Source organism: Staurois parvus, unplaced genomic scaffold, assembly GCF_062004578.1.
Source record: "Staurois parvus isolate SC_StPar_1 unplaced genomic scaffold, SC_StPar_1.0 ptg001227l, whole genome shotgun sequence".
In the NCBI taxonomy this organism is placed as follows: Eukaryota; Metazoa; Chordata; class Amphibia; order Anura; family Ranidae; genus Staurois; species Staurois parvus.
Genome location: NW_028319023.1, coordinates 1,237,373 through 1,264,306, shown reverse-complemented (window position 1 = coordinate 1,264,306; position 26,934 = coordinate 1,237,373). Strand labels below are relative to the sequence as shown.

The 26,934-nt window shown below is 47.9% G+C and overlaps 1 protein-coding gene across 1 annotated transcript in view; it reads right to left on the bottom strand.

The window, feature by feature from the left end:
* Positions 1 to 26,400, bottom strand: part of LOC149438014 (uncharacterized) — a 49,543-nt gene extending 23,143 nt beyond the window's left edge. The window contains exons 1-3 of the mRNA XM_089660341.1: positions 26,267 to 26,400; positions 12,587 to 12,889; positions 8,903 to 9,179 (exon numbers count right to left, since the gene is read on the bottom strand). Coding sequence (XP_089516467.1) covers positions 8,903 to 9,179; positions 12,587 to 12,889; positions 26,267 to 26,309 — 623 coding nt within the window. The 5' untranslated portion in view covers positions 26,310 to 26,400. The remainder of the gene's footprint in view (positions 1 to 8,902; positions 9,180 to 12,586; positions 12,890 to 26,266) is intronic.
* Between the last annotated feature and the right edge of the window lie 534 nt (positions 26,401 to 26,934).

The window sequence follows — 26,934 nt, the reverse complement described above, 5'->3', positions numbered from 1 at the left end:
GTTTACATCCGTTTTTTCCCATCAGTTTACATCCGTTTTTTCCCATCAGTTTACATCCGTTTTTTCCCATCAGTTTACATCCTTTTATCTTTCATCAGTTTACATCCGTTGTTTACATCTGTTTTTTTTTTTTCATCAGTTTACATCCTTTTTTTCCCCATCAATTAAAATCCATTTTTTTCATCAGTTTACATCTATTTTTTTTTTCAAAATTTTACATTCGTTTATTTCATCAGTTTATATCCATTTTTTTTTTTTTTTTTTATTTCATCAGTTTATATCCATTTTTTTTCATCAGTTTATATCCGTTTTTTATTTTTTTCAGTGTACATCTATTTTTTTCAGCAGTTTACATCCATTTATTTTTCATCATTTTACATCCATTTATTTTTCATCAGTTTCATCCGTTGTTTCTCATCAGTTTACATCCGTTGTTTACATCTGTTTTTTATTCATCAATTTAAATCCTTTTATCTTTCATCAGTTTACATCCCTTGTTTACATCTGTTTTTTTTTTCATCAGTTTACATCCTTTTTTTTCCCCATCTATTTAAATCCATTTTTTCATCAGTTTACATCCGGGGGTTTTTTAATCAGTTTACATCTATTTTTTTCAAAAGTTTACATTTGTTTATTTCAACAGTTTATATCCATTTTTTTTTCATCAGTTTATATCCGTTTTTTACATCAGTTTATATCAGTTTTTTTTTTTTCATCAGTTTACATCCATTTTTTTCATCAGTTTACATCTGTTTTTTTTTCATCAGTTTACATCCATTTTATTTTCATCAGTTTACATCCATTTTTTTCCCTCAGTTTACATCCGTTTTTTTCATTAGTTTATATCCGTTTTGTTCATCAGTTTACATCCATTTTTTCATCCGTTTTTTTTCACCAGTTTACATCCATTTTTTCATCCGTTTTTTTTCACCAGTTTACATCCATTTTTTTCATCACTTTACATCCATTTTTTTCATCAGTTTACATCCATTTTTTTCAGCAGTTTACATCCATTTTTTAAATCAGTTTATATTTGTTTTTCCGTAGTTTGGCACACACGAAAATGAACTACAGGGGCCTACATGAGATTCGGACCTCTGATGCATGCAAATTTTACTTCTTGAACCTCAGTGAATTTTAATTCGATACCCCGGTACCAATAGCACTGGGCAGGAAGGGGTTAATATGAGGGGTAATCAAAGGGTTACCTGTGTGCTGGGAGTGTGTTACAAGGGGGCGGGGTCTGTGTGCTTCACTGTACTCACACTGCTCTGGATGGCTGTGCTGTGCTGTGTGCCTGAGCTGACAGGGAGGAGGACTGTTAGTAAACAAAACATTTCTCTCCCCGTCGGGGATGATCAGCCATTTACATCTGATAGTCCATAGAAATACATGGGGGTCCATATTTCATCCATAAACGGACAGATGACAAACGAACATCCGGAACGTCCGGGTGAAAGAACCCTAAAGAAAGGGCCAGTTTACTGTCCTTCAGACTTTAGGGGGACCGGACTGTGCCCGGAGGGAGTAAACAATAGCCACATCTTTGATATTGGTGGAGAAATAGTTGGTGTCAGTGGAAGGAATAGTTCCCCATTGTTGGTGTCAGTGGAGGGAATAGTACCCCATTGTTGGTGTCAGTGGAAGGAATAGTACCCCATTGTTGGTGTCAGTGGAAGGAATAGTACCCCATTGTTGGTGTCAATGGAGGGAATAGTACCCCATACATGGTGTCAGTGGAGGGAATAGTACCCCATACATGGTGTCAGTGGAGGGAATAGTACCCCATTGTTGGTGTCAGTGGAGGGAATAGTACCCCATACATGGTGTCAGTGGAGGGAATAGTTCCCCATTGTTGGTGTCAATGGAGGGAATAGTACCCCATACATGGTGTCAGTGGAGGGAATAGTACCCCATTGTTGGTGTCAGTGGAGGGAATAGTACCCCATTGTTGGTGTCAGTGGAGGGAATAGTACCCCATTGTTGGTGTCAGTGGAGGGAATAGTACCCCATTGTTGGTGTCAGTGGAGGGAATAGTACCCCATACATGGTGTCAGTGGAAGGAATAGTGCCCCATTGTTGGTGTCAGTGGAAGGAATAGTACCCCATTGTTGGTGTCAGTGGAAGGAATAGTACCCCATTGTTGGTGTCAGTGGAGGGAATAGTACCCCATTGTTGGTGTCAGTGGAGGGAATAGTACCCCATAGATGGTGTCAGTGGCAAGAATAATGCCTCAAGGGCCAGATAAAGGCAAGCAAAGGGCCCCAGTTTGGAGACCCCTGGTCTATATCATGGAGTACAGCAAGTCCCGTTGCAGCTGAGCGGAGGAGTGTCACATTCGTTTAGCAAACCGGTTATACATCCACCCCCTAGTTGTTCATTGGCTCCACCTCCTACACACCTCCCGGTACCGCCCCTTTTAGAGAATACATATCAAATTGTTGTGCTAAGTAATTTGTTAAAGATAAAGGAATAAAATAGATCCCCTTCAGCCAGCAGCAATACACCCTGGAAACAGTAGATCCCCCACCAACAATAGATCCCCCACCAATAGACCCCTGGAAACAATAGATCCCCCACCAACAATAGACCCCTGGGAACAATAGACCCCCCAGCAACAATAGCCCCCTGGAAACAATATATCCCCCACCAACAAAAGACCCCTGGAAACAATAGACCCCCAGCAACAAAAGACCCCAGCAACAATAGACCCCTGGAAACAACAGATATCCCAATCAACGATAGATCCTCCAGCAACAATAAACGCCCAAAAACAATAGATCCCTCAGCAACAATAGATCCCCGGAAACAATAGATCCCCCCAGCAACACTCGACCCCTGGAAACAATAGATCCCCCACCAACAATAGATCCCCCAGCATCAATAGACCTTCAAGCACACTCCAGAACCCCTTGCCATTTTATACATCCAGTGCTGGAGGTACCGCAACTATGTTCCCCCATGCTCCCCCACTCTCCACCACGTTCCCCCACTCTCCCCCACATTCCCCCACGCTCCCCCACATTCCCCCACACTCCCATACGCTCCCCCACATTCCCCCACACTCCCATACGCTCCCCCACATTCCCCCACACTCCCATACGCTCCCCCACATTCCCCCACGCTCCCCCACATTCCCCCACACTCCCATACGCTCCCCCACATTCCCCCACTCTCCACCACGTTCCCCCACTCTCCACCACGTTCCCCCACACTCCCATACGCTCCCCCACATTCCCCCACATTCCCCCACACTCCCATACGCTCCCCCACATTCCCCCACGCTCCCCCAGATTCCCCCAGATTCCCCCACGCTCCCCCACATTCCCCCACACTCCCATACGCTCCCCCACATTCCCCCACATTCCCCCACGCTCCCCCACATTCCCCCACACTCCCATACGCTCCCCCACATTCCCCCACTCTCCACCACGTTCCCCCACTCTCCCCCACATTCCCCCACGCTCCCCCACATTCCCCCACACTCCCATACGCTCCCCCACATTCCCCCACATTCCCCCACTCTCCCCCACATTCCCCCACGCTCCCCCACATTCCCCCACACTCCCATACGCTCCCCCACATTCCCCCACACTCCCATACGCTCCCCCACATTCCCCCACACTCCCATACGCTCCCCATGAAACCAAGCCCTGACTGGAGCCTATAATGACTCTGTCGGAGTAACTTCTTGTAGGTAGGTGCAGTAAGCGATGTTGCCGCTAGGTGGCTCTGTACCAGAAGAGTGTCATCAGGTGTTGGGCCCCTTTTATGTAGAGCCCTCCTGTAGTGATGTCATGGGTAAGTCCATGCCATATATAAGCCAGGTTGGGGGGAGCCCAGCAAGCAGACTGGACTTGGGAGCCAAACACCCCCCACTAGCACAGATGGAACCAGGAGGGGGTGTCGGGTGTGAACTTAGTGGCCCTTATGGAGGTGGGGACTAGGGAAATGGCAAAAGCCCTTGTAGGCCAGGCCACGTGTTCCCTGTTCTCCTTGGAGGGTCCCCAGAGAGCTGTACCTAAGGAGGAAGTGACTCCAGAGAGTGGCCCTGTGAGTACTACGGTAATGACCCCGGGTTAAGGATGAGTGTTCGGGGGAGATGATCTCCAGGCTCCCCCCCCCCGCCATTTTTTTTTCTACACCCCTACCTACCTTTATGGGGGTTTTGAGCATTTCAGATACTCACCCGCCCAGAGTATCCAGTGGTGTCCTCCAGAGACTTCTCAGAATTCTGCCCAGCACCACCATCTTCTTACATGGTGTCTTCACGAGGCCTCCCAGCTCTTCTGGGTTCAGTCGCTGGGCCCCGTGATGATGCGCTGCTAGGCCCATCCCCCCCTCTTTTCTCTGTGCCTCCTACGTATCCCAAGAGGCACTGAGAAGAGAGGAATGACAAGCACAAAGGTAGGGCCAGAGGGGTGGGGTTGATAGGCACAGAGGGGTGGGGTTGACAGGCACAGAGGGGTGGAGTTGACAGGCACAGAGAGGTGGGGTTGACAGGCACAGAGGGGTGGGGTTGACAGGCACAGAGGGGTGGAGTTGACAGGCACAGAGGGGTGGGGTTGACAGGCACAGAGGAGTGGGGTTGATAGGCACAGAGGGGTGGAGTTGACAGGCACAGAGGGGTGGAGTTGACAGGCACAGAGGGGTGGAGTTGACAGGCAAAGAGGGGTGGGGTTGATAGGCACAGAGGGGTGGGGTTGACAGGCACAGAGGAGTGGGGTTGATAGGCACAGAGGGGTGGAGTTGACAGGCACAGAGGGGTGGGGTTGACAGGCACAGAGGGGTGGAGTTGATAGGCAAAGAGCGGTGGGGTTGACAGGCCCAGAGGGGTGGGGTTGACCGGCACAGAGGAGTGGGGTTGACAGGCACAGAGGGGTGGGGTTGACAGGCACAGAGGGGTGAGGTTGACAGGCCCAGAGGGGTGGGGTTGACAGGCACAGAGGGGTGGGGTTGACAGGCACAGAGGGGTGGGGTTGATAGGCCCAGAGGGGTGGGGTTGACAGGCACAGAGGGGTGGGGTTGACAGGCAAAGAGGGGTGGGGTTGACAGGCCCAGAGGGGTGGAGTTGACAGGCACAGAGGGGTGGGGTTGACAGGCACAGAGGAGTGGGGTTGACAGGCACAGAGGGGTGGGGTTGACAGGCCCAGAGGGGTGGGGTTGACAGGCACAGAGGGGTGGGGTTGACAGGCACAGTGGAGTGGGGTTGACAGGCACAGAGGGGTGGGGTTGACAGGCACAGTGGAGTGGGGTTGACAGGCACAGAGGGGTGGGGTTGACAGACCCAGAGGGGTGGGGTTGACAGGCACAGAGGGGTGGGGTTGACAGGCACAGAGGGGTGGGGTTGACAGACCCAGAGGGGTGGGGTTGACAGGCACAGAGGGGTGGGGTTGACAGGCACAAAGGGGTGGGGTTGACAGGCACAGAGGGATGGGGTTGAACATTTTTCTAGAGGAAAAAAAAAAGTGCCGTTCAATGTAAATAAGGTGAGGAAGAGTGGAAAGGAGCACACTTGCCTATGAGGGTGGAGATCCGCTTTAAAGTGCTGCAATGCTTTCACATGTGACTGCTGTGGACTGTCCACTTAATGCGAGTGACAAGGTAGCGTCTTGTGATGTGACTGCTGTGCCATGTATAGAGTTCGATCAGTAAAGTGCAGCAACTCTATTCATGTGTGGACATTCCTTCCATGGGACATAAAGGTCAAAGGTTGGGAATGTGGTGTGGAGGCCTCTGGTATGGAGTGGGGGCCAATATGGTGGAGGGTTACAACTTCAGCAGGAGGGGCGGTGTTCTAGCAGGACAGGAGTGGGGGTAGGGACAAAACTAGCCAATCAAAGCCCCCCTTACACTCTAGACAGTGGAAGTGTCAGTGGTGTATTAGCGGTCTGGGGGTTGAGCGTTGTTTTTTCCGATCCATAGGATTTGTTTAACCAGGTAAATGCCGACATGGTTGCCGTCACAATGTGAGGGTCGGGTGTGCTTTATATATTAAACATTTGTGCAAACAGAGAGCATGAGATTGGATCATTCGCATTACTGAGCAGAGAATATTGTGGAATCCTTGTGGTTGGAGATGGAGGAAGTGGAGGTGTGTGGCAACATCTGACCATGGTTTCCAATTGGGCTCAGTCTGACCTCAACCGTCAACATGGAGGGTGAGCAGACTGTGATCAGGGAACAGTGTGGTGGGGTTTTGTGCACAGAGGAGTCTCAATACAGTATTGAGATACGAAGATTTGTATCCCATCCCTTTTTTTTCTCATTTGATTCACTTTGGGACTCACATTTGTAAGCAGGTGCCTCCAAAGGGTTAACGGTTTTCTGCTGTGCGGACTCTGATGCTCTGAAGCTATCTGTGTCAACTGCGTGGTTTGTTCAACTAAACCATCACAACATCGATGTACAATAAACCGTTCAATGTAGACGTACACACTGTGTCCTCAGGTTGACCTGCTAGGTTGGTGGATCTGTTAAGGCAGGGATCCTGATGTAAGGGGGCATTCTGATGAGGATCCTGATGTAAGGGGGCATTCTGATGAGTATCCTGATGTAAGGGGGTATTCTAATGAGTATCCTGATGTAAGGGGGCACTCTGATGAGTATCCTGATGTAAGGGGGCATTCTGATGAGTATCCTGATGTAAGGGGGCATTCTGATGAGTATCCTGATGTAAGGGGGCACTCTGATGAGTATCCTGATGAAAGGGGGCATTCTGTTGAGTATCCTGATGTATGGGGGCACTCTGATGAGTATCCTGATGTAAAGGGGCATTCTGATGAGTATCCTGATGTAAGGGGGCACTCTGATGAGGACCCTGATGTAAGGGGACATTCTGATGAGTATCCTGATGTAAGGGGGCACTCTGATGAGGACCCTGATGTAAGGGGGCATTCTGATGAGTATCCTGTTGTAAGGGGGCACTCTGATGAGGACCCTGATGTAAGGGGACATTCTGATGAGTATCATGATGTAAGGGGGCACTCTGATGAGTATCCTGATGTAAGGGGGCACTCTGATGAGTATCCTGATGTAAGGGGGCATTCTGATGAATATCCTAATGTAAGGGGGCACTCTGATGAGTATCCTGATGTAAGGGGACATTCTGATGAGTATCCTGATGTAAGGGGGCACTCTGATGAGTATCCTGATGTAAGGGGGCATTCTGATGAGTATCCTGATGTAAGGGGGCACTCTGATGAGTATCCTGATGTAAGGGGACATTCTAATGAGTATCCTGATGTAAGGGGGCATTCTGATGAGTATCCTGATGTAAGGGGGCACTCTGATGAGGACCCTGATGTAAGGGGACATTCTGATGAGTATCATGATGTAAGGGGGCACTCTGATGAGTATCCTGATGTAAGGGGGCATTCTGATGAGTATCCTGATGTAAGGGGGCACTCTGATGAGTATCCTGATGTAAGGGGACACTCTGATGAGTATCCTGATGTAAGGGGGCACTCTGATGAGTATCCTGATGTAAGGGGGCATTCTGATGAGTATCCTAATGTAAGGGGGCACTCTGATGAGTATCCTGATGTAAGGGGGCACTCTGATGAGTATCCTGATGTAAGGGGACATTCTAATGAGTATCCTGATGTAAGGGGACATTCTGATGAGTATCCTGATGTAAGGGGGCATTCTGATGAGGACCCTTATGTAAGGGGGCACTTTTATGAGTATTCTGATGTAAGGGGGCATTCTGATGAGGACCCTTATGTAAGGGGGCACTCTGATGAGTATCCTGATGTAAGGGGGCACTCTGATGAATATCCTGATGTAAGGGGGCATTCTGATGAGGACCCTTATGTAAGGGGGCACTTTTATGAGTATTCTGATGTAAGGGGGCATTCTGATGAGGACCCTTATGTAAGGGGGCACTCTGATGAGTATCCTGATGTAAGGGGGCACTCTGATGAATATCCTGATGTAAGGGGGCATTCTGATGAGGACCCTTATGTAAGGGGGCACTTTTATGAGTATTCTGATGTAAGGGGGCATCCTGATGAGGACCCTGATGTAAGGGGGCACTCTGATGAGTATCCTGATGTAAGGGGGCACTCTGATAAGGACCCTGATGTAAGGGGGCACTCTGATGGGGACCTTGATGCAATGGGGAACAGATGGAAACCCTAATTTAGGAGGGGATTCTGATGGGGACACATCTGATATAAGGCGGGGGGGGCAGGGTGTGTTTAAACACCCTAATCTAATGACAGCCTAATACATAACGGTGTTTCCCCCATTCTGACACAGTATGACAGACTGTCAGTTCCCGCCGTGTCCTCACTAGATTCAGTCCTCCACAAGACATTTGGAGACAAATGTTGCCCTTTGGGTCCTTATAAAGTGGATCTTCACCCTCGATGTTGCCTCCTCTCCACCCCTCCTCCCCTCCAATGTGTAAATAGGGCTTTTTTAAAATGTACCTTTTTTGTAATAACAAAGCTCTGAGCCGCCCTCCTCATGCACGTCACTCACCTAGGAGAATGCACTTTGCCCCCCGCTGAGCCTATGCACATCACATATCCCAGGAGGAATAGTCCTTCACTGAGGAAGGAGGAGGGGGCAGGCCCAGCAGCTTATCACTGGAAGAGCCACCAGATGAACCTTGAAGGCCAGCAGCTTCCTGATGATGTCACACAAGAAGATGGAGGTTCAGGACCAAGTGGGGGACAGCAAAGAGGAGGATCTTAGCAGGATAACGCTGGATCCCCTAAATAGGTGATAATCAAAACTGTGCAGGACTCGAAGGGGGAGAGATCCCCTTTAAATTGGACACCAGGGGTCTAATTTCTATCATTCACACTTTTCCCAGTGATTTCCATACATTGCCAATGGTTTCCATTTCTCCATAGAGTAAAGAATTGTCCTTCCACTGTGGCCGTCATCTTACCCATCCTTAGGTCCCTCATTGAAGTCCTCTCCATGGTCTTCATGACCATCTTTAGCTTTACCATCATCACTACAGCATTCAGGTTCATCCCTGCCATTCCGGACTTCATCATTTGGACATTTGCCTTTTTTTTTGTTTCCTTTACATTTTGGGGGGTTTTGTGACTTTTTTCTCTCCTCTTTTCCCGGCAAATTGGTGTTATTTTGTTGTTTCTTGCTGCTTTCGTCCCAGTAATTCATACCGGGGTGAGATACTGGCGAGGTTGTGGTATTTGGATCTAGAAGAAGAAGACAAAGATTTTAGAAGAGGAGCTATAGTGGAGGGGATAGGGAGCCCACTGGAGCCTGATCTCGGGGGGGGGGGGGGGGGTAATCTGCGGGGCCCGGATGTCAGTGTGACAGCTTGGTCCCATTCTGTGCATCAGGATTGACGACAGCCATTCTAGTATGAATGAAACCATTGCAGGCTTTACTCATAGAGACAGTTTAACAATATTCTCACAATGTGTTTTGGCTAGACTTTAAAGCAAACTTTCGCCCTTTTTTCAGTGTTCTTCGCCCCTGCCTCCCCTCCCCCCTTTTAACACAGTGCCATTTTAAGCGACTAGAAGCATTGCTGTTAGGGTATCACTGCATGTTCACACCACATTTGGAGATATCATTCAGAAAGTATCACATTCCCACTGTCCTTTCCAGACCCATTTCCTGGACCTCTAGTTCAGTTTTTAGCTGTGTACGCTACTCCCTGATGGCCACAGGATGGTGCAACCAACTTTACCTGTGCAATCTGCTAATCACTCTGCTGCTCAAGCATCTGATCAACAGATTACACAGCTAAAGTTGTCTGCATTCAGTGGTTAGCTGGTAAGAGCATAAACGTCTAAAGGGACGTCAGGGATGCGTTCTTTCATACTGTATACTGCTTGAGGCAGAGTCCTGTGATGTGCATGTCCTGTGATGTGTGTAAAAGCCTTCCAGCCCCTCCTACTAAACTCGACCTTACTATGGAGCAAAGACCAGCCAAGAGACCCAGAGATGAGGTATTTTTTGAAAATTAAAATTCTTTAAGTGGAATGTTTTAATTGTATGTTGACCAGAGGGGAGGGTTAGGGAATGTATTGACGGTGATTTCTCCAGGTAGTCTGGTTTTCTCCCACACTCCATAGATGTGGTGGTAGGTTAATTGGTTCTGTGTAGATTGGCCCTAGTATATGTGTGTGATAGGGTCCTTCGATTGTAAGTTCTTCAAAAGCCGGTACTGATGTGAATGTGCGCAAGCTCTAAGGGTTCATTCAGATGGCATATTAGCACCATCCTCTGTGCAGACCCGCTGGCAGATGCACGCACATCCACCTTGGTGTTGCATGCAGGCCGTCCACAGAAATCTGTGCACACCAAGCACTGGGTACCCACCCCTGTACACAAGTCAGACTTCGACATGTGACTGTGTCCATGCCAGTGGTGCGTGTGCTCCCTGGTACTCTGCACAGAGGATGGCATTAATCTGCCGTCTGAATGAGCCCTAAGGGTACCCCTGCAAGCTCCACTTAGATTTTTAAGATACCATTTAGAACAGAACTTCTCAACTTTTTCAAACACAGAGGAACCCTTGAAATAACTTTCCAGGCTTGGGGAACCCCTGCTATAAAATACTGTATCTATAACTTGTGATACATTGGTGTGATGGTCAATGGGAATAGCTAAAAATAGATATAGATATCTAAAATGATCAAAGGTGTCCGTGGAAACTTATCTGAGATACAGAAACTGCTCATTGGTCAAGGAACCCCTGGCAACCTCTGGAGGAACCCTAGTTGAGAAACCCTGATTTGGAAGGTAACATGCTACACATACCTCCTGCTTTCCGTTCCAGTCACATTTCCTGGAGCTCTACCTTATCTCAGTTTTCTATGGACCAGAAGGAAGCAATTTTATTGCCACCAGATATCAGACTCTTAAGTGCATGCAGTTCTGATCTTATCACCCTCAAGCATCTCTGCTCCGTGGCACCTCCCAGCATTGAAGGTTACCTCTGCCAGGCATTCATACTGTATGTAGACCTTTAGGTGGAGCCATCTGAGTGGTTCCCTGAGAAGAAAACACTCAATGGGCTCAATAATTGGTTTGACCTGAGATGTTCTTGGGTACCAGCAATGTTATTCGTAACCTCCACCTACCTCAGGCGTTTCTATACATAATATCTGATCCTCAAATCAAGAGGAAAGGTCACTAATATCACAATTCCTAATGTTATTGGTTATCTCCGGCAGACATTCTTATGTAGGCCTTTGGGTGGAGACATCTAGGTGGTTCCCTGAGAAGAAAACACTCAATGGGCTCAATAATTGGTTTGACCTGAGATGTTCTTGGGTACCAGCAATGTTATTTGTAACCTCCACCTACCTCAGGCGTTTCTATACATAATATCTGATCCTCCAATCAAGAGTAAAGGTCACTAATATCACAATTCCTAATGTTATTGGTTATCTCCGGCAGACATTCTTATGTAGGCCTTTGGGTGGAGACATCTAGGCGGTTCCCTGAGAAGAACACTCTCAATGGGCTCAATGATTGGTTTGACCTGAGATGTTCTTGGGTACCAGCAATGTTATTTGTAACCTCCACCTACCTCGGGAGTTTCTATACATAATATCTGATCCTCCAAGCAAGAGTAAAGGCCACTAATATCACAATTCCCAATGTTATTGGTTATCTCCAGCAGACATTCTTATGTAGGCCTTTGGGTAGAGACATCTAGGCGGTTCCCTGAGAAGAACACTCTCAATGGGCTCAATGATTGGTTTGACCTGAGATGCTCTGGGGTACCAGCAATGTTATTCGTAACCTCCACCTACCTCAGGCGTTTCTATACATAATATCTGATCCTCCAAGCAAGAGTAAAGGCCACTAATATCACAATTCCCAATGTTATCTCTGGCAGACATTCTTATGTAGGCCTTTGGGTGGAGACATCTAGGTGGTTCCCCAGGGAGTACCTCTCAGTGATTGGTTAGACCTGAGATGTTCTTGGGTACCAGCAATGTTATTTGTAACCTCCACCTTCCACTTTAATAGGCTGCACGAAGCTCCCAGGTACATGCATCTGCCAGCAGCTCTGCACGGAGGATGGCACTAATCTGTTGCCCGAATGAGCCCTAAGGGTACCACTGCAAGCTCTGCCCAGAGATAAAAAAAAAAGATTTTAAAGATATAAGGCATTTCTATACATAATATCTGATCCTCCGAGCAACACCGAAGGCCACTAATGTCACAATTTCCAATGTTAATGATTATCTCTTATGTAGGCCTTTGGGTGGAGACATCTAGGTGGTTCCCTGGGGAGAGCCCTCCCAGCGGGCTCAATGATTGGTTAGACCTGAGATGTTCTAGGGTATCGACAACGTTATTTGTAACCTCCACTTAGCGCATACATTTCTATACATAATATTTGATCCTCCAAACCAAAGCAAAGGCCACTATTATCACACTTCCCAATGTCCCACCCCAAACATTGAACTGTTTCAGTAGTTTTTACTTCATTTATCTTTTAAACTTCCCAGAATTCTTGGAGTTTTCAAAAACGTTTTCTTACTTCCCTGTGTGGCAATGCACCTCCTGTCTTTGCTCTGCCAGGGGCATCTACCTCTACTGGCCTTCCACAGTGACATCCCCAAATGTGACCTACCTGGCACAGTGGAGAAGATGGCGGATGCGTTGACCCCGTCTCTACTCTGGCAGCTGTAATTGGCAAGGGTTGAGTTCTGGACTTTTTCCCCTCTTGCCCTGAACACACATTTCCTGTCTGATGGTTGGATGGAAGACTGGTCGATGGTAAATTTCTCCTGGTTTATGTTCATAGAGGAGCAGTTGAAGGTCTCCAAGTTGCACCATAATTGTATTTCGTTGTTTGGATTACTCTCGTTGGTACATATGACTGTGATGTTCTGTCTTCCTGTGAGGTCCTCCATTGTTCCCACTCCAAAGAGCCCTAGAAAAGAAGATTGTGATAAAACACATTCTCCACCAAGAAGTATAATGCAGGAGGATTCCTACCACATACCTACAAGTGTGGTCAGCATATGGCGAACTCCCAACATGGGGACCACATCTTCATCTGAGGATAGTGCAAGGTGTTCTCATTTGAGCAGTCACACCCACAAACAGATGGGGTATAGTATGAACTCCCAACCTGATTCCTCAGCACAGATAACAACAACTATCTTCACCTGCTCTGCTAAAAAAAAGTTTTATGTAGCACTACCACTTAGGAGTCGCTAAAATTTTGGGTCCCCCTATAGTCCTTCACAGCCAGGCAACATGCATTTTTCACAGACTTGCATTCTGGAGACAGTAAATAGTCTTTGAGCTTGGATTTTAGATTTTTATTAGTGGTAATGAACACGGATAGGGTCAAGAGGTGTATGGGATGCCCACGGGAAATTTAACTGAGGACTACTCCTTACAAACTATGGGATCTATACAAAAAAAAGATTTTTCTTCCTGGAGAGCTCTCCAGTCTTTCCTGATGTACCACCCCAGACCCCAGATGAATCCTCTCCTCATCCAGCTGTACTGGGTAAACCCCTGCGCAAGGGGACCCAAAATCTGTCTCTTTAGATCAAACAGTCCCAGATGGGGCTAGTCAGATTTCCCACCCAAATGCCCTTTCCCTTATCCGGCACAGGGGGTGTAAGAGTACTTACTCTTCCTCTCCTGTGAGCTTGTTGGGTTGGTGGCTGCCTTTAGGCCTTCTGCTGGGCTGACTCCTTCCCTACTGTACAAGTGGTCCTCTCTCACGGGACTACTGAGGTTGTTGAGAGGTCCTCCTTTCCACTTCAGCCTGGAGGTAGGCCTCTTCCCACTGGGCCCCCTCCCAAGCTCCTGCATTCCAGCCTGTCACTCTCAATCTTCCACCCAAATTCTCCTGCAGGTTCAGTCATACTTAAGGCCTGTCCTGACCTCATGCCAAGCCTCCTTCTTGGGGATTGGTCAGTATCCCTTAAGTATGAAAATCAGCCCCTCCTGACCCCCACCCACTGAGTCCTAGAGACTTTTCCAATTCTATAGATCAAGGGGTGGTATCAGGGAACTGATCTGCAGAGCTCTCAGCCCTGACCTAAATTTGATCTTGCTAACTCATGTCCAGGCTGCTACTTAGCCTTTCTATCTAAAAAATATACACTATATTACCAAAAGTATTGGGCCGCCGGCCTTTCCACGCACATTAACTTTAACCACTTGCCCTCCTGAGGATTGACCCCTCTTAATGACCACGCCTCTTTTTGCTACTCGGCGCTGCACTAATTCAACTGATAATTGCGCGGTCATGCAATGCTGCACCCAAACAAAATTTACGTCCTTTTTTTCACACAAATAGAGCTTTCTTTCGGTGGTATTTGATCATCTGTGCGCTTTTTATTTTTCACGCTATAAACAAAAAAAGACCAAAAATTTTGAAGAAAAACTATATTTTTTACTTTCAGCTATAAAACATATATAGTAAACTCAAAGTTGGTTATAAATTTAGGCCAAAATGTATTCGGCTCCATGTTTTTGGTGAAAAAAATCCCAATAAGTGTATATTGATTGCTTTGTGTGGAAGTTATAGCGTCTACAAACTATGGGATAGATACCGCAATTTACGCCATTTTTCTGCTATACAGCGCTGCGCTAGTTTAACGGACAATTGCGCGGTCATGCAATACGGTACATAAAGGAAATGTATGTAACTTTTTTCCCACAAATTGAGCTTTCTTTTGGTGGTATTTGATCGCCTGTGTGTTTTTGATTTTTTGCGCTATAAAAAAAGCCTGACAATTTTGAGGGAAAAAAAAACAATATTTTGGACCTTTTGCTATAAAACATGTCCAGTAAAAAAAAATTTCAAAATCAAATTTCATCATAAATTTCGGCCAAAATGCATTCTGCTCCTTGTCTTTGCTAAAAAAAAACCCCAATACGTGTAAATTAATTGGTTTACGTGAAAGTTATAGCGTTTACAAATGGCGGGAAAGATACTGGGATTTTTAATTATTTTTTATACTAATAATGGCGGCGATCAGTGACTTATGGCGGCGATCAGTGACTTATGGCGGCGATCAGTGACTTATGGCAGTGATCAGGGACTTATGGCGGTGATCAGTGACTTATGGTGGTGATCAGTGACTTATGGCGGTGATCAGGGACTTATGGCGGCGATCAGTGACTTATGGCGGCAATCAGTGACTTATGGCAGCGATCAGGGACTTATGGCGGCGATCAGTAACTTATGGCGGCGATCAGCGACTTATGGCGGTGATCAGTGACTTATGGCGGTGATCAGTAACTTATGACGGTGATCAATGACTTATGGCGGTGATCAGTGACTTATGGCGGGACTGCGGCGGACATTCTGACATTGGGGGGAACTGACTTGGAGTCACGGACATCCCCAGTGACACCAATACAGTGATCAGTGCAAAAAAAAAACACTGACACTGCAATAATGGCACTGGGGAGGAAGGGGTTAACTTTTATTTACTGAAAGGGTTAACTGTGTGAGGGGAGTGTTTTACTAGGGGGTGGGGGTGTGTACTGCACGCGAGGACACGCTGATCGGGAGAGATAAACTCTTCTCTCCGGCTCAGCATGTCAGGAGCTGACAGGGAACTGACTTTCTGTGCAGCTGCAGCCCTGCTTTCTGTCAATGATTGCCGCTATTCGGCGGGACACAGCTGGTAACGACTGGCTGTGACCCGGCGACTGACAACCGCAGCTGTGATCAGCGGGACAGGTAGGGCGGTGGCACGCCTTGCGCACGCCCCCTACCTGTTTTGCAAACACACATTTTAAAACGTGGTTTTGCCCAGCCGTGCCACCCTGCCACCGTGTTTCTACAGTGGCTGGGTGGCATGTGGTTAATGGCCTCCCAGTCTTAGTCCGTAGGGTTCAATATTGAGTTGGCCCCGCCCTTTGCAGCTATAACAGCTTCACCTCTTCTGGGAAGGCCGTCCACAAGGTTTAGGAGGGTGTCTATGGGAAGGTTGGACCATTCTTCCAGAAGCACATTTGTCAGGTCAGGCACTGATGTCGGGGGAGGGGGCCTGGCTCGCAGTCTCCGCTCTAATTCATCCCAAAGGTGTTCTATGGGGTTGAGGTCAGGAGGGTTAGCAGATCCCCGGCTCATTAGTACCCCCCACTCAGAAGAACCCCAGCTCATTAGTACCTCTGTTCAGCAGATCCCCAGCTCATTAGTACCTCTGTTCGGCAGATCCCCAGCTCATTAGTACCTCTGTTCGGCAGATCCCCAGCTCATTAGTACCTCTGTTCGGCAGATCCCCAGCTCATTAGTACCTCTGTTCAGCAGATCCCCAGCTCATTAGTACCTCTGTTCGGCAGATCCCCAGCTCATTAGTACCTCTGTTCAGCAGATCCCCAGCTCATTAGTACCTCTGTTCAGCAGATCCCCAGCTCATTAGTACCTCTGTTCGGCAGATCCCCAGCTCATTACTACCTCTGTTCAGCTGATCCCCAGCTCATTAGTACCTCTGTTTAGCAGATTCCCAGCTCATTAGTACCTCTGATCAGCAAATCCCAAGCTCATTAGTACCTCTGTTCAGCAGATCCCCAGCTCATTAGTACCTCTGTTCGGCAGGTCCCCAGCTTATTAGTACCTCTGCTCAGCAGATCCCCAGCTCATTAGTACCTCTGATCAGCAAATCCCCAGCTCATTAGTACCTCTGATCAGCAAATCCCCAGCTCATTAGTACCTCTGATCAGCAAATCCCCAGCTCATTAGTACCTCTGTTCAGCAGATTCCCAGCTCATTAGTACCTCTGCACAGCAGATCCCCAGCTCATTAGTACCTCTGTTTAGCAGATCCCCAGCTCATTAGTACCTCTGTTCAGCAGATTCCCAGCTCATTAGTACCTCTGCACAGCAGATCCCCAGCTCATTAGTACCTCTGTTCAGCAGATCCCCAGCTCATTAGTACCTCTGTTCAGCAGATCCCCAGCTCATTAGTACCTCTGTCTATCAAAAATATGTTGGCTGGGGTAGCTGATAAATGGATGTTTAACTTTTTTTTTCTTTTTAACTATAGGCTGACAAATAGTAGCACTTTTTTGATAATTTGGCAGCCTATAGTTAAAAATAAAAAAGTGTGTGTGTGTGTGTGTGTGTGTGTGTTAGTTGTTAAAAAAGTATATCACATGCCAACCAGCTAAATGTGGGCTGGGCATCTAGGCATCAATGACTTATGGTCATTGATGCTAAAAGAGAGTTTAAAATTAAACATCTATTTATTCGCTACCCAAGCCAAAATATTTTTGTTTCATTGTATTGTTTATGAACATCAATCAGACGGGGAATAGAGAGATACAAAGTAACATTGTTTATAAACATTGATCAGATGGGAGATAGAGAGATACAAAGTAACATTGTTTATACACATCGATCAGAAGGGAGATAGAGATACAAAGTAACATTGTTTATAAACATCGATCAGATGGGAGACGGAGAGATACAAAGTAACATTGTTTATAAACATCGATCAGACGGGAGATAGAGAAATACAAAGTAACATTGTTTATAAACATCGATCAGACGGGAGATAGAGAAATACAAAGTAACATTGTTTATAAACATCGATCAGATGGGAGATACAGAGATACAAAGTAACATTGTTTATACACATCGATCAGAAGGGAGATAGAGATACAAAGTAACATTGTTTATAAACATCGATCAGATGGGAGACGGAGAGATACAAAGTAACATTGCTTATAAACATCGATCAGACGGGAGATAGAGAAATACAAAGTAACATTGTTTATAAACATCAGACGGGAGATAAATACAAAGTAACATTGTTTATAAACATCGATCAGACAGGAGATGGAGAGATACAAAGTAACATTGTTTATAAACATCGATCAGACGGGAGATAGAGAGATACAAAGTAACATTGTTTATAAACATCGATCAGACGGGAGATGGAGACAAACCTCTATTGCCCTCTCGTTAGTGCCTCTCTACCATATCTCAGCATCAGACAAAGGTAGATCCACTCAGACCCAACTCTAATGAACAGAAGTCAAAGCCCCTCATCACACAGTCCAGCTTGTACACCACCAACCTCTATTGCCCTCTTGTAAGTACCTCTCTACCATATCTCAGCATCACAGAAAGATGACACCCGATCTGTGTTATATAAGGGACAAAATTGGGTTCTTCCTCCCCTCGTGGCAAACCACGCCGATTACGGTATATAACACTGGAAAAGAGCATATCAGCGTGTGGAGATATGCCTCCACGCATGCACCCCATGATGACTCACATGTGCAGAGGTGGTGGGGCTGGGCGAACCGCCCCAACCTCCATAAAGAAGGGTAGACACCCACCATAGGACCCCTCCCATCTGCGCCATGAAGACAACTAATGCGAGCCCCAAAAAGGGAGCCGTCCAAAGGAGGTGGGGCAACATGATCCCCGCCCTGCCAAGAATCCTCTCCACAGCCCAGCATCGATGCCCAAACCAATCGAACATCACAACATGTAGTGGACATAAATGCAAAATGTGGCTTGAGAATAAGAATCTCCATTTTTACATACTAGAGCACTACTTAGACTTACGTTCATCAAGCATGATCAAGCATGGATACTTCAAGAGGCTATGTCTCAAAAGGATTCAAATCCATCACAATATAGACAAAAATGAAAGTCTTCATTCATCAAAATCGGGAGAGTGATTCACATATCTCCTAATGTGCAGACACCCCCAAAAGCAGCCAACTAGGACCAGGGGCGGACTGACCATTCGGACACTTGGGCACTGACCGAGGGCCCGGGGTCAGTAGGGGACCCATGAGATGCCCCTGGCACCTTTCATAGACTTTTTTGGGAGTGGTTTGAGTGTGGGCAAGGACACAGGGGCCCCATGATCCCCTATTGTCTGGGGGCCCCAGGAGTTGTCGGTCTGCCCCTGACTGGGACCCCCCAATGGGTCCCCACTCCCCCATCACAACAACGGTACTCCCCCCTCCTTGCTCTATCCCATCATCCTCCCAGGCCCCCCATCGATCCGGCAACGGTCAGCATCCATGTCCCCCCAACACCAGAAGTCTCTTAGTAGATTCTCCTTAAATAAACATCACCATAAAGATATATACATCATGTGTACAAGAGAGAAAACCCAACACAGCAAAAAAGGGAAGAAAAAGACATTGTCAGGATTAAATGAAATCTGGCAGACAGATCCTGCGGGCAGGAAGTAGTGGTTCCCCCACGTCTCAGAAGATGTCGAATTCTACAAAAAAAAGGCTTAAAATGAATGTTTTCACTCAGCTTCAATGATTTAGTAGCCTCAAGCTGGAAAATCCATTTTGTTTCCAACTGGAGGAGATGGCTATCAATGTTCCCCCCTCGCAGGGAGTGGGGGACATGTTCCAGGGCAAAACATTTGATCGCATCCATGACTGAAGTTATGATAAAGGCCTACATGTCTACTGACCAATGTGACCATTTTACCTTTTTGTTTTGCCCATGTAGAATGGTGCACAGCAACATTGCATACAGTAAACCACTCCCACCGGCTGACAATGGGTAGGATATTGTGGGGCCCAGATTTTACCATTGGGTAAAGAAGCACTTCTTCCTGCATGAATCCAAGGACAGAATTCACATCGTCCACATGGAAATGTACCCCTACGTATCATGGCTGGGGGTGCCTTAGTTTGCTAATGGCTATGCATCGGATCATCTTTAACCACTTCCAGTCCGGACACTTTCCCCCCCTTCCAGTCCGGAAACTTTCCTCCCCTTCCAGTCCGGACACTTTCCCCCCCTTCCAGTCCGGACACTTTCCCCCCCTTCCAGTCCGAACACTTTTCTCCCCTTCCAGTCCGGACGCTTTCCCCCCCTTCCAGTCCGGACACTTTCACCCCCCTTCCAGTCCGGACACTTTTCTCCCCTTCCAGTCCGGACACTTTCATCCCCTTCCAGTCCGGACACTTTCCCCCCCTTCCAGTCCGGACACTTTCCCCCCCTTCCAGTCCGGACACTTTCCCCCCCTTCCAGTCCGGACATTTTCACCCCCTTCCAGTCCAGACACTTTCCCCCCCTTCCAGTCCGGACACTTTCACCCCCTTCCAGTCCGGACACTTTCATCCCCTTCCAGTCCGGACACTTTCATCCCCTTCCAGTCCGGACACTTTTCCCTCCTTCCAGTCCGGACACTTTCATCCCCCTTCCAGTCCGAACACTTTCCCCCCTTCCAGTCCGGACACTTTCCCCCCCTTCCGGTCCGGACACTTTCACCCCCTTCCAGTCCGGACACTTTCCCCCCTTCCAGTCCGGACACTTTCACCCCCTTCCAGTCCGGACACTTTCATCCCCTTCCTGGACCAGACACTTTCACCCCTTTCCGGTCCAGACACTTTCCCCCCCTTCCGGTCCGGACACTTTCCCCCCCTTCCGGTCCGGACACTTTCCCCCCTTCCAGTCCGGACACTTTCACCCGCTTCCAGTCTGGACACTTTCACCCCCCTTCCAGTCCGGACACTTTCACCCCCTTCCAGTCCGGACACTTTCATCCCCTTCCAGTCCGAACACTTTCCCCCCCTTCCAGTCCGGACACTTCCCTCCCTTCCAGTCCGGACACTTTCCCCCCCTTCCAGTCCGGACACTTTTCCCCCCTTCCAGTCCGGACACTTTCACCCCCTTCCAGTCCGGACACTTTCATCCCCTTCCAGTCCGAACACTTTCCCCCCCTTCCAGTCCGGACACTTCCCTCCCTTCCAGTCCGGACACTTTCCCCCCCTTCCAGTCCGGACACTTTTCCCCCCTTCCAGTCCGGACACTTTCACCCCCCTTCCAGTCCGGACACTTTCCCCCCCTTCCAGTCCAGACACTTTCACCCCCTTCCAGTCCGGACACTTTCACCCCCTTCCAGTCCGGACACTTTCACCCCCCTTCCAGTCCGGACACTTTCACCCCCCTTCCAGTCCGGACACTTTCCCCCCCTTCCAGTCCAGACACTTTCCCCCCCTTCCAGTCCGGACACTTTTCCCCCCTTCCAGTCCGGACACTTTCACCCCCCTTCCAGTCCGGACACTTTCACCCCCCTTCCAGTCCGGACACTTTCCCCCCCTTCCAGTCCAGACACTTTCACCCCCTTCCAGTCCGGACACTTTCACCCCCTTCCAGTCCGGACACTTTCATCCCCTTCCAGTCCGGACACTTTCATCCCCTTCCAGTCCGGACACTTTCCCCCCCTTCCAGTCCAGACACTTTCCCCCCCTTCCAGTCCGGACACTTTCCCCCCCTTCCAGTCCGGACATTTTCACCCCCTTCCAGTCCGGACACTTTCATCCCCTTCCAGTCCGGACACTTTCATCCCCTTCCAGTCCGGACACTTTCTCCCCCTTCCAGTCCGGACACTTTCACCCCCTTCCAGTCCGGACACTTTCATCCCCTTCCAGTCCGGACACTTTCATCCCCTTCCAGTCCGGACACTTTTCCCTCCTTCCAGTCCGGACACTTTCATCCCCCTTCCAGTCCGAACACTTTCCCCCCCTTCCAGTTCGGACACTTTCCCCCCCTTCCAGTCCGGACACTTTCACCCCCTTCCAGTCCGGACACTTTCACCCCCTTCCAGTCCGGACACTTTCATCCCCTTCCAGTCCGGACACTTTCATCCCCTTCCAGTCCGGACACTTTCATCCCCTTCCAGTCCGGACACTTTCCCCCCCTTCCAGTCCGGACACTTTCCCCCCCTTCCAGTCCGGACACTTTCCCCCCCCTTCCAGTCCGGACACTTTCACCCCCTTCCAGTCCGGACACTTTCATCCCCTTCCAGTCCGGACACTTTCCCCCCCTTCCAGTCCGGACACTTTCACCCCCTTCCAGTCCGGACACTTTCATCCTCTTCCAGTCCGGACACTTTCATCCCCTTCCAGTCCGGACACTTTTCCCTCCTTCCAGTCCGGACACTTTCATCCCCCTTCCAGTCCGAACACTTTCCCCCCCTTCCAGTCCGGACACTTTCATCCCCCTTCCAGTCCGAACACTTTCACCCCCTTCCAGTCCGGACACTTTCATCCTCTTCCAGTCCGGACACTTTCATCCCCTTCCAGTCCGGACACTTTTCCCTCCTTCCAGTCCGGACACTTTCATCCCCCTTCCAGTCCGAACACTTTCCCCCCCTTCCAGTCCGGACACTTTCATCCCCCTTCCAGTCCGGACACTTTCATCCCCCTTCCAGTCCGGACACTTTCCCCCCCTTCCAGTCCGGACACTTTCATCCCCCTTCCAGTCCGAACACTCCCCTTCCTGTCCAGGCCAATTTTTAGCTTCCAGCGCTGTCGCACTTTGAAACATTGTACCCATATGAATTTTTTTAGAATTTTTTTAGACAGATACAACTTTATTTTGCTGGTATTTATTCACAGCTGGGATTTTTTTTTTTTGCTATAAAAATGAAAAAGTCCAAACATTTTGCAAAAAAAAGAGTTTTTCTTATAAAAGTTTGCAAATAAATAATCCTTCTTCATAAATCTTGGCCAAAATGTATTCAGCTATCTATTTAGTACAAAAAAAATAACCCATATTAGTTTATAACCAAAAATAATTTTTCAAACATTTGTTTTACATATTTATTTTATTTTTTTATATTATTTATTTTTACATACTGTCACCCTAGCAGTACAGTGTTACCATAGTGACACCGTTCTACTTGTGGGGGGTGATGAAGATTTTTTTTTCTTTTTTTTACACTGATTGCTTTTACAGCCATAAAGGCTGTAAGCAATCATTTCTCCTTCTCTCTGGCTGCATTCCTGCAGCCATTGAGAAATACTGTGAGAGCTGTGATTGGTCACAGCTTGTCACATGGTACCAGGCTGTTGTGAATAGCCCTGTACCATGTGATCTCTGTGATCATTCACAGATTTCACACATAATCAGCAGGGGCGGACTGACCATTTTGAAACTCGGGCACCGCCCGAGGGCCCACGGTCAGTAGGGGGCCCCATGAGATGCCCCTGGTACCTTTTTCATAGGCTTTTTTGAGTTTGGGCAAGGACACAAGGGCCCCATGACCCCCCATTGCCCGGGGGCCCCATAAGTTGTCATTCCACCCCTGGTAGTAAGCCATGATGTCAGGAAGTGACGTCTTGCTTACTACTATTCATGTGATCACTGATTGGCCAATCAGGGATTACATGATCGCGACCTCACACAGAGGTCCCGTACAGCGATCAGTGTTCCGCTGTGTCCTCCGGCTCCCAGGGAGCACGCACAGGCAGTAAATGCAGACGTCATTTATAAATATCAACCCGTTCCAGCACTGCTCCTGTCCGGCCCGTTTATCTACATGGGCCGGATGGGAAGTGGTTAAGGGACCTGGCCCTTCTAAAGGTCAGTTGAGGCCTATCATTAACATATTTAGCTACCACCAGGTCTTCTCTTAGAGGATGCCAGTGCTGATTTAAAATATGGGATACTGATGTATGATGTTGGGAAAAGCGCGTAATAACGCGTGTTGTCTTAACCTGAGAGGTTTTTCTAGAGGCGTGAATTCGGGAATCTCGCAATCTAGATTGAGCTTTTTCATATGCCCTCTTGAGGCATTTTGTACTATACCCCCTTTGTAACAGACGTTTCTGTAATGCATTGGCCTGAACAATAAACTCCTCCTCTCAGATACTGACCATATGGAATACTCTCTATGAGGGATGCCGGACGGGCACTGGTAGCATGAAGGATCGTGTTAGCCGATGATGGTTTACGATACAGATCTGACATTAAATAACCATCTCCATCAACTAGAATCTGAATATCCAAAAAAGTGACCCACCTCTTGTCACACCTCATAGTGAACTTCAAATTGTAGTTCTTCCCATTGATGCTGGGCTGTAAAGAGGATTCTTGGCGGGGTGGGGATCATGTTGCCCCACCTCCTCTGGGCGGCTCCCTTTTTGGGGCTTGCCAGTCCTTGCATTAGTTGTCTTCATGGCAGAGATGGTAGGGGTCCTGTGGTGGCAGTCTGCCCTCCTTTATGGAGGTTGGGGCGGTTTGACCTGCCCCGCCACCTCTGCGCGTCATCATGGGGCGCATGCGTGGAGGCATATCTCTACACGCCGATATGCTCTTTTCCAGTGTTATACACCGGAATCGGCATGGTTTGCCACAAGGGGAGGAGGAACCCAATTTTGTCCCTTATGTAACACAGGTCAGGTGTCACCTTTCTGTGATGCTGAGATATGGTAGGGGGGTACTTACGAGAGGGCAATGAGGTTGGTGGTGTACAAGCTGGACTGTGTGATGAGGGACTTTGACTTTTGTTCATTAGAGCTGGGTCTGAGTGGAGATACCTTTCTGTGATGCTGAGATATGGTAGAGAGCAGGGGCAGACTGACCATTTGGAAACTCGAGCACTGCCCGAGGGCCCGGGGTCAGTAGGGGGCCCCATGAGATGCCCCTGGTACCTTTTTCATAGGCTTTTTTGAGTTTGGGCAAGGACACAGGGTCCCCATGATCCCCTATTGCCCGGGGACCCCTATGAGTTGTCAGTCCGTCCCTGGTAGAGAGTTGCTTACAAGAGGGCAATAGAGGTTGGTGGTGTACAAGCTGGACTGTGTGATGAGGGGCTTTGACTTCCATTCATTAGAGCTGGGTCTGAGTGGAGATAACTTTGTCTGATGCTGAGATATGGTAGAGAGGTGCTTACGAGAGGGCAATAGAGGTTGGTGGTGTACAAGCTGGACTGTGTGATGAGGGGCTTTGACTTCCATTCATTAGAGCTGGGTCTGAGTGGAGATAACTTTCTGTGATGCTGAGATATGGTAGGGGGGTACTTACGAGAGGACAATGAGGTTGGTGGTGTACAAGCTGGACTGTGTGATGAGGGGCTTTGACTTCTGTTCATTAGAGCTGGGTCTGAGTGGAGATAACTTTCTGTGATGCTGAGATATGGTAGAGAGGTGCTTACGAGAGGGCAATAGAGGTTGGTGGTGTACAATATGGACTGTGTGATGAGGGGCTTTGACTTCTGTTCATTAGAGCTGGGTCGAGTGGAGATACCTTTCTGGTTTTATTACAGAGTGATACTATTCATCTGAATGTGGTCTTTGGTCTGTCTTTGAAGGGTGGACTAACCGTTTGAAAGATCCTGCTAAGGTCCATCAAGCTCTACGTTAACCCCTTTTGCATCTCTATGAGATCAGCTATCCTCATGATTTGGAGGTACAACAATACAATAAATGGTCTTTTGGTGTGGTTGTCTCACCTGGGGTACCTGGAAGGGCCAGGAGGTGGTTGTATGTTAATGTTTATTGGAGACATTCATATCTTTTATCTCCAACCTGTAGGAGAATAGCTACGCCATAGGAACCTCTACCTCTTTGGGCAACGTGGTGTGCATGCCTCTATATGTGCCCTGGTTCTTCCCCCCGGGGGGTTCCCGGCTTTGCCCTGCCCTGACTTGCCTTCCTATCATCCTCTTAGAGCCAAGCCTTGTCGGTCAGAGCGATTGTTGGCATGGGCGATTCATAACATCATTAATATTTAGATTTGTGTCAATGTAACAGTTTTATTATGATGTTACTTCTTTTTCTGTTTTGGTATAAATGTAATATCTCTTTGAACACGTTGCACTCTGATCCCTTCTTTACCTACAGTATCTCCCTTTTTCTGAACCCCTGAAGAAGCCAATCTGGCCAAACGCAGTCGGGGTCATACATCAGGCCACCGTCCTGGACCTCCATCTGCCACACTGATGGTCCGGTACTGTTAATCCCTGGATAGTGGGCTATGGGACTCACTAGGCTGAAGGGCTCACTCTTTGGGAGAATATGAATGTTTTATATGTTGATATATGTAATAAACAATGTTTTAAGAAAACCAATGTATTAGAGTCATCTTCATCCTGAGGGGATTCAAGCACCTCTAAAGTCCTTCACTCTCCTGTTTTTCACTTATATGTTTTTTTTTGGTTGAGCAGCACAACTGTTGATCGGCTATTGGACGAACTTTCATGTATTGTTCTTCCTGCTGATTTCAGATCTGTGTCTCTGAACGCAGGAGGTGTTGTAATTATTTTGGACGCGATGCTGATGGATCTGGCATACCAAGTGTAGAGATCCTAGAATTTAGGTAATGCCAACGTCGAAAAATCCTCCTAATATAAGTCCGTGCTAAAAATATAATTCCTTCATCATCCACCATTACATATGGCTGGGAAAATGCTAAACAGCAGATTGGACCCCTCAGTGTTCTGGTATTATTTGGTGCTGTGACTGTAGCATTCTAAAGCCCAAATTCTTCCTTTTTACACATATTACAATCTAACCGAACCGAGAACAATGAAGAGATCAGAGTGGAGACTCACCTGATACACACAGCACAAGGGAAAGGAAGGGAAGGTTCTCCATTGTTGTCCCTCAGAGATCAGTCTGTAGACCCGTCTAGGAGAGAAGAACGTACTCTGTCCACCAGAACACAACATCTCATGATACACCACCCCGCGGCCACACAGGATGTGCGGTGGGGGTAGAGTTACAAAATATACAACAAAGGAACTGTGAAAGATCCTGTGAGTCACACCAACAAGACAAAACAATTCCCTTTTTGGAGGAGTCATTGATGTTTAAAAGAACGAAGAACAGCCTTTCTCAAGTGAAGGATACAAACAAGAGAGGACACAGGTGGAACCCCCGCCGTAGCCACCTATGGGGCCCCTCCATGGTCCGTACACCTCTGCCTAGGGGGCCCCCCTGCCCGCTCCCTCCTCAGACCTCAGATCCCAGGAATACATAGAGAGCAATTATCAAATCTACACTTAATCCTTTATGCTGGACAATGTTCACTCCAGAAATCCACGCCATCTTCTTTTGCTTGAGGTTCTTCATTTTGACCCTTTTGCTGCCAGAGCCATTTTTTTTTCGCGTCCGTTTTAAAAAAAATCATTTTAGGCCTGAGGTTTACTTAAAACCCCAAAACCTTATATACTGACACCCTAGAACTCAATTTCATGGCGGGCCACATCAGCAATATTGT